Here is a 13754-nt window from a genome sequence, read left to right on the forward strand (position 1 = left end):
CTCTTGCTTCATTGTGTTCTTCCCCTTAGAGCAACACTTACCAGCGTACATCCACAATCAGCAGACATTGCTATTAATACTGAACATGCCGCCTTTCAGTCACTGGCTACGATTTACTGGGTTACAGGCATGTGCTTTGTATCAGGAGTCTTAAATACATTAACAGTCATATAATCCCAGAAATGATCTTAAAATACAACACTGCTTTCTGCTGGCCATTGCTGAGGATTTACAAAGTACAACCATAATACTGATATAGATGAATAGTTATTTGGGATTGGCATTAGAAACACAAAACCTTTAGAGATATCACATCTACTCACCTTCCCCATTCCTTCAGTTTTTTCAAGGTAAGTGTATGCCCGTCACGCAGTTTCACAATGGCTGATACACGCTGTCCCCATGTTGCATCTGGCGCTCCGATCACGGCCACATCTAGGGACAGAACAAGGAAACTTAAAGGATATTTACACCTCAGATGTGATCATTATTAGCTCAATCCTACGTGGATCAGCTTTCAGCCGAGCCGTCAGTTCAGCTGACGTGATGGCATCGGCTTTGACAGAACAATACAGCTTCATAGCTACATATGAGCTGTATCTTAAAAAGTAAAAGAAAATAATTTAATATAAATCAATTTAAAAAGTTGTTGTAAATCAATTAAAACATTGATTTATTTAAAAAAAACAAAAAACTTTTTGGTTCAAAAGGTGTATATAGACTTTAATTGAACTTAAAGAGGCTCTGTCACCAGATTTTGCAACCCCTATCTGCTATTGCAGCAGATCACAGTAACGTTTTTATTTTAAAAAAACGAGCATTTTTGGCCAAGTTATGACCATTTTTGTATTTATGCAAATGAGGCTTGCAAAAGTACAACTGGGCGTGTTGAAAAGTAAAAGTACAAGTGGGCGTGTATTATGTGCGTACATCGGGGCGTGTTTACTACTTTTACTAGCTGGGCGTTGTGTATAGAAGTATCATCCACTTCTCTTCAGAACGCCCAGCTTCTGGCAGTGCAGACACAGCCGTGTTCTCCAGAGATCACGCTGTGTCGTCACTCACAGGTCCTGCATCGTGTCGGCACCAGAGGCTACAGATGATTCTGCAGCAGCATCGGCATTTGCAGGTAAGTCGATGTAGCTACTTACCTGCAAACGCTGATGCTGCTGAAGAATCAACTGTAGCCTCTGGTGCCGAGACGATGCAGGACCTGTGAGTGACGTCACAGCGTGATCTGCCAGAAGCTGGGCGTTCTGAAGAGAAGTGGATGATACTTCTCATCAGAACGCCCAGCTAGTAAAAGTAGTAAACACGCCCCGATGTACGCACATAATACACGCCCAGATGTACTTTTACTTTTCAACACGCCCAGTTGTACTTTTGCAAGCCTCATTTGCATAAATACGAAAATGGTCATAACTTGGCCAAAAATGCTCGTTTTTTAAAAATAAAAACGTTCCTGTAATCTACATTGCAGCGCCTATCTGCTGCAATAGCAGATAGGGGTGGCAAAATCTGGTGACAGAGCATCTTTAAATGGGTTTTGCCACCATAGTCAGTGATTGCAATCGGACCCCCACCCAGTGATGGCACGAGACACCCTACGATCCTTACAATGATTGATTGATGTTCATGAGTTTGGTATACAAACGCTTATCCCCATACATTTTGCATCTTGAGATTGCCTCATTAACTTCAGTGTTTATACTTAATATCTAGAGATACTTTACATACCTGCAATGCTAGGATGAGCCAAAAGGTGGCGCTCTACTTCTAAAGCGCTGATTTTATACCCTCCACTCTTTATGATGTCCACAGAGGTTCGTCCAAGAATCCAGTAAGAGTTATCCTTATAGACTGCAGTATCACCTGAGAAGATAAACACAAACAAATAAATTATATACATATATATATATATATATATATATATACACACACACATACATACATACACACATACACTACTCAATATTGAAATTGCAACACCAAGAAGGACAAGCTGTAAGGTTATGCAAATCCAAGAAGTAGCAGGTGTCGCTAAGATCTGCAAATGATCAAATTTTCAAAAACCTAGCGCCAATCTGTGGCATGTGGGAGGCATAAAACCCAGATTGAAAGAAAAGTTGTTTTAGCCACATGAAACCTCAAAAATTGGATCAACTAGTGTGGGATGATTGTGCGATGCCTCCTGTTCATCGATGTGCCAGTTATCGCAAACTAAGAGGGACAGAATCCTTGAGCTGAGAGACCTTGGTTTATCACTCCGGCAGATCGCTACGTGCCTAGGCCGAGATGTCAGCACTGTTCAACGTTGCGTGTCCCGGAGGTTGGGAGAACGACGACGAACGGGAATGGCAGCAAGAGGTGCACAGAGGCAAACCTCTGCATGAACAGATCGGCTGATTGGAAGAATGGCGCATAGTGATCTATTCTGTACTGCAAATGAAACGTCACATCCCAAGCCTAGGGCGGCAACTAGTGTCGAGACAAACCATCAGGAGTTTCTACGACAATGGGTTACGAGCCAGACGTCCAGCTACAGGTGTTCCATAGCCACCACTGTCCCATGGGCAGTTATTGTACCAATTTAAGACATTCCCAGGCAAAGCTACCATTGTAGGCATAATTTTCTGTACCTATGACAGACAGTGCAACCTGAACAGCTACCATTGTCCGTGTACTGTAAGCAGTTACTGTAGCATTGTCATTCTGTAATCCTTGCACACGTACCACTGCATACAACATTGCTACAATGACCAAACAGTCCCCTGATCACAAGTTGTCCAGCAAGTGGGACCCCCAGAGATCATCTGTAATTTGTAGGGGAACCCAGGAGAAAGTGTTCAAATCCCTGCAGCGCCACCAGAGCCGGACTAAGACAAAAAAGCAGCCCTGGCGCACAGGCCCCAGCAGCCAACACACTGTTTAAAACCAGCCCTGGTCCTAAGCTCCCCAGTCACAGCACACAACGCATGGCGGTTGATTCGATTCAAAGTGATTTCTGTTGAATGTCAGATTACCGCACTTTTTTATGAGGTGAAAATGCATTCCGGTGGAGCAGCTAGCTCCCCATTGAGCAACACCTACGGGGTGACGGAACGTGAAACTTGATTGAGTGATAAGTTTATTGCTGAAATCTGCAATAATGTTCTGTAAAAGAGAACTGGTTCAGCCGCATAAGTAACTTACTTATGCAGCAACCTCCTCACTACACCGCCTCCACCCAGCAAGGTATCCTCTCAGACAAGGCCACACTTCAGGATTTAAACCAGGGTCCACACAGAAGACACTGCTTAAGCACCAGACCACCAGCTCAGGCTGATTGCTGAGCTTTCTTATTGTCCCCATAAGACCAAATGTAAACATCACTTCCAGCGGGAATAACAACATGTCGTCTTTGGAAGAATTTGTTGCCAACAGTTGAAAACAGAGGTAGCGCACTGGTAAAGATCTCTGCTAATAAATTTGAGGCGTGAGGACCATGTGAGTTCGATCTCCAGGATCTCCAGCTTTAAAAGCAGTTAACCCCCAAACCACTGTGCTGTCGTGTACCAATGTCAGCCAAGGTTTTTCTTGTTGAAGGTCCGATTACCCGTTTTTAAAAGAGGTGAAAAATGTGTCCTTGAAAAGCTGCCGTGCAGCTAGCTCACAGCTTGCGTGATCTGAGTTGAGTGCAGGAGTCACTTCTGTACAATGAGGGTTCTAACCCCCACATTGTCCTCCTGGTAACCTTGGGCTGCTCTCCCTTTCCCAAAGTGCCACATATGGAGGGATGGATTATGATACCAGTTTGAGTGATGAGTATATTGCTGAAATCTGTAATAATCTACTATATAAATACAGCGGTCTCAAAAGAGACAGCTGCATAAGTAACTTTCTTTTACATAATTAACTTTCTTATGCAGCAACAATCTCACTGCACTGCCTCCACACCACTATGACCACCACCCATCAAAGTACCATCTTGGACAATCCACACATCAGGATTTGAACCAAGCACTGCACAGAAGACACTCATTCAGACACCACTTAATCACCACACCACCAGCTCACACTGGCTTCTCAGCTTTCTTATTGTCCCTATAAGACCAAATGTAATCATCACTTCCAGCAGGAATAAGAACATGTCATCTTTAGAAGAGTTTGTTACCGGCTCTCAGCAGCAGAGGTAGTGCACTGGTAATGTTCTCTGCTAATAAACGAAGTGTCAGGGACGTGTTGGTTCTATCCCCAGGATCTCCTCCTTGTGTCTCAGTTTTGAAAGTCTTTCACCAGTTTGGTTTCACAAGGAGAGGCATCCTTTTAAAGGAGAAATGCATTGCCCTGTTGAGTGTCAGCCGCTTGCCAAAATTGTTGGAAAAACGTCACCAAGCACAAGCAACAAACTTGTATTTGTGAGGAGACCGCCATCTACCACACAAGCAGGATGCTTTGAACCTAGGGATGTGTGCTAGCTCCATAGCAAACCAGGCCTAGGCACTTAAACCCCAAGCTGTTATACTGCCCTCCCCAATGTGATCTAAAGTTATTCTTGTTGAAGGTCCACGTACCCCTTTTTTAAGAGGTGAAAAATGTGTCCTTGTAAGGCTGCCGTGCAGCTAGCTCACAGCTTGTGTGATCCGAGTTGAGCGCAGGAATCACTTATGTACAATGTGGGTTCCAATCCCCATGTTGTCCTCCTGGTGACCTTGGGCTGCTCCCTCTTTCCCAAAGTGGCACCTATGGAGGGGTGGATTATGATACCTGTTTGAGTGATGAGTATATTGCTAAAATCTGTAATAATCTACTATATAAATACAGCTGTCTCAAAAGAGACAGCTGCGTAACTAACCTTCATATAAGTAGCTTTCTTATGGAGCAACAATCTCACTGTGCTGCCTCCACACCACTATAAGGCTGGGTTCACACGACCATGTTACGTCCATAATGTACAGAACGTATTTCGGCCGGAAGACCCGGACTGAACACACTGCAGGGGGCCAGGCTCCTAGCATCATAGTGATGTACGACGCTAAGAGTCCCTGCCTCTGCGTGGAACTACTGTCCCATACTGTAATCATGATTACAGTACGGGACAGTTGTCCTGCAGCAAGGCAGGGACTCCTAGCGTCATACATCACTATGATGCTAGGAGCCCGGCCCCCTGCAGTGTGTTCGGTCCGGGTCTTCCGGCCGAAATACGTTCCGTACATTACGGACGTAACATGGTCGTGTGAACCCAGCCTAAACACCACCCAGCAGAGCTCCCTTTTAGACAAGGACACACATCAGGATTTGAACTAGGGGGCTGCACAGAAGACACTCACCGTTTAGTGTGCAGCTTAAGCACCAGACCACCAGCTCAGGTTGTTCTCCGGACTTTCTTATTGTTCACATAAGACCAAATGTAATCTTCACTTCCAGCAGGAATAAGAACATTTCATCTTTGGAAGAGTTTGTGGCTGGCTCTCGACAGCAGAGGTAGCGCACTGGTAATGTTCTCTGCTGATAAACTAGAAGTGTCAGGGACATGTTGGTTCTATCCCCAGGATCTCCTCCTTGTGTCTCAGCTTTGAAAGTCTTTCACCAGTTTAGGTTGACAAGGCGAGGCATCCTTTCAAAGGAGAAACGCATTGCCCTGTTGAGCGATAGCCGCTTACCAAAATTGTTGGAAAAATGTTTTCACCTTCAAGCACAAGCAACAAACTCGTATAAGTGAGGAGGCCACCATCTACCACACAAGCAGCATGAAGGATGCTTTGAAGCTAGGGACATGGGCTAACTCCATAGCAAACCAGGCTTAGGCACTTAAGCCCCAAGCTACCACACTGTCATGCTGCTGCCCTCCCCAATGTGATCTAAAGTTTTTCTTGTTGAATGTCCGATTACCCTTTTTTCAAAGAGGTGAAAAATGTTTCCTTGTTAAGCTGCCGTACAACTAACTCACAGCTTGCATGATCCGAGTTGGAGTGCTGGAATCACTTCTGTACAATGTGGGTTCTAATCCCCATGTTGTCCTCCTGATGAACTTGGGCTGCTCCCCCTTTCCCAAAGTGCCATCTATGGACTGATGGATTATTATACTGGTTTGAATGATGAGTATATTGCTGAAATCTGCAATAATCTACTATGTACAGTAAATGCAGCTGCCTCAAAAGAGACAGCTGCATAAGTAACTTTCTTCGCATAAATAACGGTCTTATACAGCAACAATCTCACTGCGCTGCCTCCACACCACTATAAAAAACCACCCAGCAGAGTCCCCTTTTAAACAAGGCCACACATCAGGATTTGAACCAGGGTCTGCACAGAAGACACTCACTGTTTAGGGTGCAGCTTAAGCACCAGACCACCAGCTCAGGTTGATCTCTGGGCTTTCTTATTGTTCTCATAAGACCAAATGTAATCGTCACTTCCAGCAGGAATAAGAACATGTCATTTTTTGAAGAATTTGCAGCCAGCTCTCAACACCAGAAGTAGTGCACTGGTAAAGTTCTCTGCTAATAAATTAGAAGTGAGGAACGGGTTCTATCCCTGGGATATCCTCCTTGAAGGCCTTTCACCAGTGCAGGTTCACAAGGCGAGGCATCCTTTTAAAATAGAAATGCATTGCCCTGTTGAGCGTCAGACGCTTGCCAAAATAGTTGTCACCCTTAAAAGGGACAGTGTCACGATGGGCTGTCATGTTTTATTTCATATGCCGCTCTCCGCATTTTGACGCATAATTAGGACTCCCATTGACTATGGGAACATTTGGCTAGTTTTACGTGCAAAGGAATTTACTCAACATTTCTTTATTTACACAACTCGTTTTTGAAAAAACACGTATCTACTAGTAGCGCACTTTACCAATTATCTAAATAAAAAGGGTAATCAAGCGTTTTTTGATGTGGTTTTTGGCACGTAAAAAGCGCAAAAAAAAACGTGTCAAATACATGCCGTGTGAACCTGTCAACTGAAAAGTCCTTCACTTCACTTTCATAATTCCAAGGGTATGTTCACACGCAGTGTTTTCAGCCGTTTATGTCCCGAAAAACAGCTGAAAAATCAGAAGCAGAACACCTACAAATATCTGCCCATTTCAATGGGCAATACGGCGTTCTGTTCCAATGGGGCATTTTTTACACGGCCGTTCTCCAAAAACGGCACGTAAAAAGACGCCCGCCAAAAAGAAGTGCATGTCACTTCTAGGAACGTTTTTCGAGCCGTTTTTCATTGACTCTATAGAAAAACAGCTCCAAAAACGAGTTTGATTAAAAAATGGCTGAAAATCAGGAGCCGTTTTCTCTTTGTTTAGTAAGCGTGTGAACATACCCTTAGCCTTTTGGTGTGTCCTATGGTATATACATACCCACACACTAATTAATTTATATATATATATATATATATATATATATATATATATATATATATATATATATATATACATATACACACACATACACACACACACACACACATATGTAAAAACAGTGAATAGGCAGTACCCACAAGGGCTTAGGGTGAAAAGAGTGGGTGCTTTATTGACCCCAAAAGTGTGACGTTTCGGCTCACACAACCGGAGCCTTTCTCAAGCTGCTTGATAGGGTTTTTAGAGATTGATGTTCTACTCCTAAACAACTCCTTAAAGCTAAACATACAATGTTAACAAGTTTCATAAATCCTAATATACACGCTGGTCCATACAAAGCTCCCAGACCCAATTAACTACATCAAGAGTCAAGACTAACTGACCACAGGGTTAAACTCATGGTTGCCAATCACAGATATTCTCCAACAGTCAAAGCAGCCACCACCAAATTCATCCCCAAATGGATGCACTGGTTATATTCGATACTCGAGTACCCTATTTATTGTTATCTGCCCTGGCTAGCTTGTGCAAGGATATAGTCCTTTAAGCACCTTGTTTAGAGTGATTTTTCCATGGGTACCCCCATTCCCCGGATATTCCCTGGTCACTCCATTTACAGCTGTTTACCAATGACTACCCAGTTTATAACGGATTATGATTATCCAAAGCTACTTAAGAAGGACGTTCCACATTATTAAGCAGGCCACAGGTTTCAAGCAATGTGGGAAAGAAAAATAATCTCTCTGCTGCCGAAAAGCGTGAAATAGACCAAGGTATGAAAACATTGGATATTTCAAGAAAACTTAAGCGTGATCATCGTACTGTACTGTGAAAAGATTTGTGGCTGATTCAGAGCACAGACGGGTTCATTCAGATAAAGGCATAATGAGGAAGGTTTCTGCCAGACAAATTAATAGGATTAGGAGAGCAGCTGCTAAAATGCCATTGCAAAGCAGCAAACAGGTATTTGAAGCCGCTGGTGCCTCTGGAGTCCTGCGAACCTCAAGGTGTAGGATCCTCCAGGGGTTTGCAAGTGTGCATAAAGCTATTATTCGGCCACCCCTAAACAATGCTCACAAGCAGAAACGGTTGCAGTGGGCTCAGAAATACATGAAGACTAATTTTCAAACCGTGTTGTTTACTGATGAGTGCCGTGCAACCCTGGATGGTCCAGATGGATGTAGTAGTGGATGGTTGGTGAATGGCCACCATGTCCCAACAAGGCTGCGACGTCAGCAAGGAGGTGGCGGAGTCGTGTTTTGGGCTGGAATCATGGGGAGAGAGCTGGTAGGCCCCTTTAGGGTCCCTGACGGTGTGAAAATTACCTCTGCAAAGTACGTAGAGTTTATGACTGACCACTTTCTTCCATGGTACAAAAAGAAGAACCGTGCCTTCCGTAGCAAAATTATCTTCATGCATGACAATGCACCATCGCATGCTGCAAAGAATACCTCTGTGTCATTGGCTGCTATGGGCATAAAAAGGAGAGAAACTCATGGTGTGGCCCCCATGTTCCCCTGACCTCAACCCTATTGAGAACCTTTGGAGCATCATCAAGCAAAATATCTAAGAGGGTGGGAGGCAGTTCACATCAAAACAGAAGCTCTGGGAGGCTATTCTGACATCCTGCAAAGATATTCAAGCAGAAACTGTCCAAATACTCACAAATTCAATGGATGCAAGAATTGTGAAGGTGATAGCAGAGAAGGGGTCCTATGTTAACATGTAACTTGGCCTGTTACGTTTTTTTGGATTGAAAGAGCTTTTGATTTCTGTAAATATGACCACCTGATGCTGCAAATTCAACAAATTACCATTTTAGTTCTCTTTACAACCTTTAAAATGTTTTGATCTCTGTTGTGCATAATAATTTGAAACAGTGCATTTTGAGTTTTTTACTTCTAAAAAAAAATCTGTTATCATTAGGAGATTTGTTCAATAAAATTTGCATCATACTCCAACGGTTCATTGCTTGAAGATTATACTGACTGTCATTTGCATCGACTATTTAGGAAAATCAGCGAAAAATAACATTTGCATAATAATTTGGAATGCGGTGTAGACACAAACAATAAATCCAAAAATACATAGATCCACACAACCAAAAGGTATGGTGATGAAAATAAACACTGAGCGGAGCATCAAGGATACTTAATGGTAGAAAGACGGGCAAATACGTGTTATGACAGGAGAACTGACAAGTCCAACCCTTACCTATCTTTGTGTATCCTAGAATTACACAGTACACGCCCCGAAAGGGGTGACCCTGTCCTCTAGCCCTGGTACTCCCTCACAATTGCCTATACCAGCATCCAGACGCATTTGCCGAATGCTTTTTGATCTTGTATTGTATGCCTTTGATCCCGGTTTTATCCTCTGGTGAACCCTGACTAATGAAGGGTAAAGGCGTCGGGACGCTAGTATAGGGAATTGAGAGGTAGTACCAGGGCTAGATGACAGGGTCACCCCTGTTCAGACATTAGTCTCCGGCTTTCCTGTTTACAGCTATTACTCCCAGTCTGGCCTGTAATGTACACAACTATCCATCCCAGCCAGTAAAAGGCATTGAGATAATCTATCCCCAGCCTCGAGCACGATGTCTCTGAGGTAGTAAACACAGCAGTGCTCCCCAGGGTAGCATGGAGGGAGGGGGCTCAGAATGATTTAAGAGACTTTCACATCATCTATTTCCCGGAGTAGTCCGTGTAACGGAGGAATGGAGATTCAGCCACTGGGATGGGTCTGGAAAAAATAAAAACCGCCATTACTGTAGATTGAGTATAAAACCATGGAGAATTAGGGAGACTAGCGATACAAGAAGAAGGTGTGAAAACAGTGAGTTCTATGGAACGTTAACCCAGATACTTTTTAACATGGCATTAACCTATGAAATGACAGAGACCACAGACACACAGGACCTTTAGGCTGGGTTCACACAGAGTTTTTTGCAGGAGGAAAATCTGCCTCAAAATTCCATTTGGAATTTTGAGGCAGATTTTGCTCTCCCTGCACGCCTATTTTCGCAGCGTTTTTCGCCCGCGGCCATTGAGCGCTGCGGGCAAAAAACGCAGCAAAATACGCTTTCTCTGCCTCCCATTGATTTCAATGGGAGGTCAGAGGCGTAAACGCCCGAAGATATGGCATGTCCCTTCTTTATCCCGCGAGCCGGTTTTTCCGCTCGCGGGAAAAAAATGCCTCCGCCTCCCATTGAAATCAAAGGGAGGAATTTTCTGCCGTTTTTTGGCACGTTTTCCGACGTGGTTTCCGCATAAAAAAAACTCAGTGTGAACTCCCCCTTAAACAGCCACGTTTCAACAAACATTTCTTTCTTTATGTTGTTTACAAGCAAATAAATGGGAATTCATCGCTCTGGGGGATCATTTCGCAGTAGTAACATTTATATGACAAGTATGAGCACGGTTGTTGGTGACAGTTTAAGAAAACGTCGCTGAATACTTAAATTTGGCAATCTTAAACTGGAGTGCGTCCTGTACGCCTGATCTAGCCTGTAATTAATACACCAATACTTGTATTACAGGAAGATGCATACGAAGTCTATTACAAGACGTATTCATCCACTTTGGGCTTTTTCATCTTGTATAACAATGTGAATTACAGTGGATTTAGTGGCTTTGAGGAAAATTAACTACAGAAAAGTTAGAATGGGAAAAAAGTGACATTTTCCCAAGTGCACGGCTGATAGAAACCTATCCACACAGACACAAGACTGCAATTGCCAAAGTACCTCTGTGAAATATTGAATGAAGGGCGTGAATAGTTATGCACTCTATACATTTGTCTCATAACTGAAGTGAATATAGCAATTTATTTTCATCTACATGAAAAGTCCCAGGGGGTGAAAACTTTTTTTGCCACTAAATATTGCAGCATCTTGATCACACCCTTTCACTTTGGAAACAGATTAAACATCTGAGAATACAGGCACGTTGCAGAATTTGTTGCGGAAAATCCGCAGATAAACGTAGGTAAAATCTGCATTTAATATTGCAATTTTTTATGCGTTTTTAGATGTGGATTTTAGATTTTCATAGGGAAACTGGTGTGGATTTTATACCTCGGATATAGGTGCATGTTTTAGAAACTTGTCAGATACAATTCAGAGATGAAAATTCAAGTTAAATTGTGGAATTTAAAACATGCACCGAAAGTTAATTTAGGTGTGGAAAAATTACCCAAATACTTGAAATATCATTTACTTTGCTGGTATTGTATGATTCTGTGGACTTGCCACGGCAAAACCGCACATCGTACACATCGCGTGCATGTGGCCTGAAGAAGTTGGCTTTTGAGGAGTGAATGGCTTAATGCATAGACACTCTCGATACAGTCCAGGGGGGCCATATAGTTGCCATGGCAACTGTACTACCCAGTAAGCAGTAGCATTGCTCCATGCCAAATATCAGATCAGGAAGGAGTTCAAAACTGGAGATGCACTTTAAGAATTTTTCTCAGCGAGACACTTGATTTATTTTAAAGACTTTGTTTTCCCAGCCAAATGTCACAAAAAAAAAAGTGTAAAAACGCCACATAGGAACATGCCCATGTATGCGGTCTATCATAAACCCTCTCCAAAAGAAGACGGGCTCTCCGATCTATTCCTAGCCAGAAGGGACGGAAGAGTCAGGGACAAGTGGCATGCCCTCCGCTAAACCTTAGAGAGACCCGTCTTTGCTCCGGCATCTGCCTAGGCGGCTTCCTCCACTTTTATCCCCCAGAGCTCAAAAATTTGAGGTCAAACCTTGCTCTGTCGTGACTTGGTGCTACTGTTCCCCCCTCCACCACCACATGCCAGGATTAAGTCTAGATATTGGTCTTTTGCCTTACTGCACACAAATCTATGATGCATATTAAAACAAATGGAGGTGGAGTCCAAAAGGTCCATGTCTCCAGCCCGAGCCTTAATAAAATATCCTGACATTCCATTTGGAGGGAAATATCTGTGTCAACCCGAGGATAAAAATATTGTCTGGTTAGAGAACGCCTTCTAAATGCACTATTAAAAGGTTTCTAAAATAATTGGAGGCCCATTTAGGAATCTCCACCATCAGTCAAAGTGCGTCCCTTACACTGGAGATAATCTATATTATAGGAAAAAGGAGAGAATGCACGGCGCCACTTAGCGAAGGTAAAACTGATAAACAGTATAAGAAGGTAGCTGAAATGTATGCTCACCTATAAGAGTTGTGCTTAGTCAGACACAACTCTGATGTGTGCGAGGGTTTTGTTAAAAGCCAAACTTAAGCTGATGCCAGGGTCCGATCCGGTAATCAATGATGTTACCGCCAGAAATCAGGAAGAAAAAAAATATATATAGAAAATATGGACCAACAAAACGGCGCTGCTAAACTAAAATGAGGAGAACGGTAGTAATTTTAAATGATTTATTATAATGGGCTACGCGTTACGACATCAAACTGATGTCTATATATATTTTTTTTTTTTTTCTTACTTACACTGGATGACCTGGAGCATCAATGCATTACACAGACATCCCTTTGATTTCAGTGGGTGGTGTGTAAAGCCTCATGTCTCCTGCAGAGGGGTCTCACTTCCCCCTCCTTTAACAGCTGATCGTTGATGGGGGGGGGGGGGGTTCCAGCAGCGGTGTTTCCGGTGAGACACTATTTAGAGAACCTTTCCAACAAAAGTGGTTGTCCTAACCCTACAACTCCTTTATAAAGCCAACCCCAGTCCATGACTTAATAGGATATATGGACAACATAGGGGGGAATCCACCGCACAGAACCCACAGTCTATGAACCAGGACAGACAGCCACTCTATAAGGGCATTCTCAATCTGCATTTCTTAGTCGTGTGTGTAAACAGAAGACATTCCGAAGTTGAAATCCTCATGCATTAATATGAAAGCACTAAATTCACTGAATATAAAAAAAAAACAAAGTAGTTGGCGCTCTTCCAAAATTGTAAGAATTATTGCCATCAATTATGACAACGATAATGATCCAGCATTTTTCAAAATGATTAATTATTTACCCTATACCCAGGTGTACTTTACTGATGCATTGTGTAAGAATATATCTGTTTTTCTCATTTTGTTTTTTTTGCACTTCGCTGATTGGCCAAAGACATTTTTTTTTTTTTTAAATTTGGGAGAACACTAAGGGGGTTCTCGCCCTCTGTGTCTTCTCAGTGGGGATGAGGATTGCGTTTGACTATATCTCATGTATGTGTGGTATCCCCCAGAACCCCCCCCCCTCTCCTCTCCTCTCACACACACATAAGGAGCCGCATCAATAGTCCTCCATCTGCTTGCATACATCACACTCTTCATCTCAGTTTATTAGCCGGAATAAATCATAAATATTTCATTGTACATCAGCGAGGCCAGCGGGGGGAGACGAGCCATCCATCTCACACCCGCTCCCAGAGACCTGACACC

General features: G+C 43.1%; 2 protein-coding genes across 3 annotated transcripts in view; both read right to left on the reverse strand.

Moving 5' to 3' along the window:
- The window catches only part of CDH15 (cadherin 15), a 67826-nt gene extending 67415 nt beyond the window's left edge, over window positions 1-411 (reverse strand). Inside the window, exon 1 of the mRNA XM_075838605.1 lies at window positions 324-411. Coding sequence (XP_075694720.1) covers window positions 324-332 — 9 coding nt within the window. The 5' untranslated portion in view covers window positions 333-411. The remainder of the gene's footprint in view (window positions 1-323) is intronic.
- ACSF3 (acyl-CoA synthetase family member 3) overlaps window positions 1-13754 on the reverse strand; it is a 37510-nt gene that overhangs the window by 2582 nt on the left and 21174 nt on the right. The window contains exons 8-9 of one of the 2 annotated variants that reach the window (XM_075838607.1): window positions 1738-1872; window positions 324-435 (exon numbers count right to left, since the gene is read on the reverse strand). In XM_075838607.1, coding sequence (XP_075694722.1) covers window positions 324-435; window positions 1738-1872 — 247 coding nt within the window. Of the gene's footprint in view, window positions 1-323; window positions 436-1737; window positions 1873-9229; window positions 10076-13754 lie in introns of those variants that run through there. The other variant, XM_075838608.1, reaches the window with a different exon arrangement.

The sequence above is a fragment of the Rhinoderma darwinii genome, chromosome 9 (assembly GCF_050947455.1).
Source record: "Rhinoderma darwinii isolate aRhiDar2 chromosome 9, aRhiDar2.hap1, whole genome shotgun sequence".
NCBI classification, from domain to species: domain Eukaryota; kingdom Metazoa; phylum Chordata; class Amphibia; order Anura; family Rhinodermatidae; genus Rhinoderma; species Rhinoderma darwinii.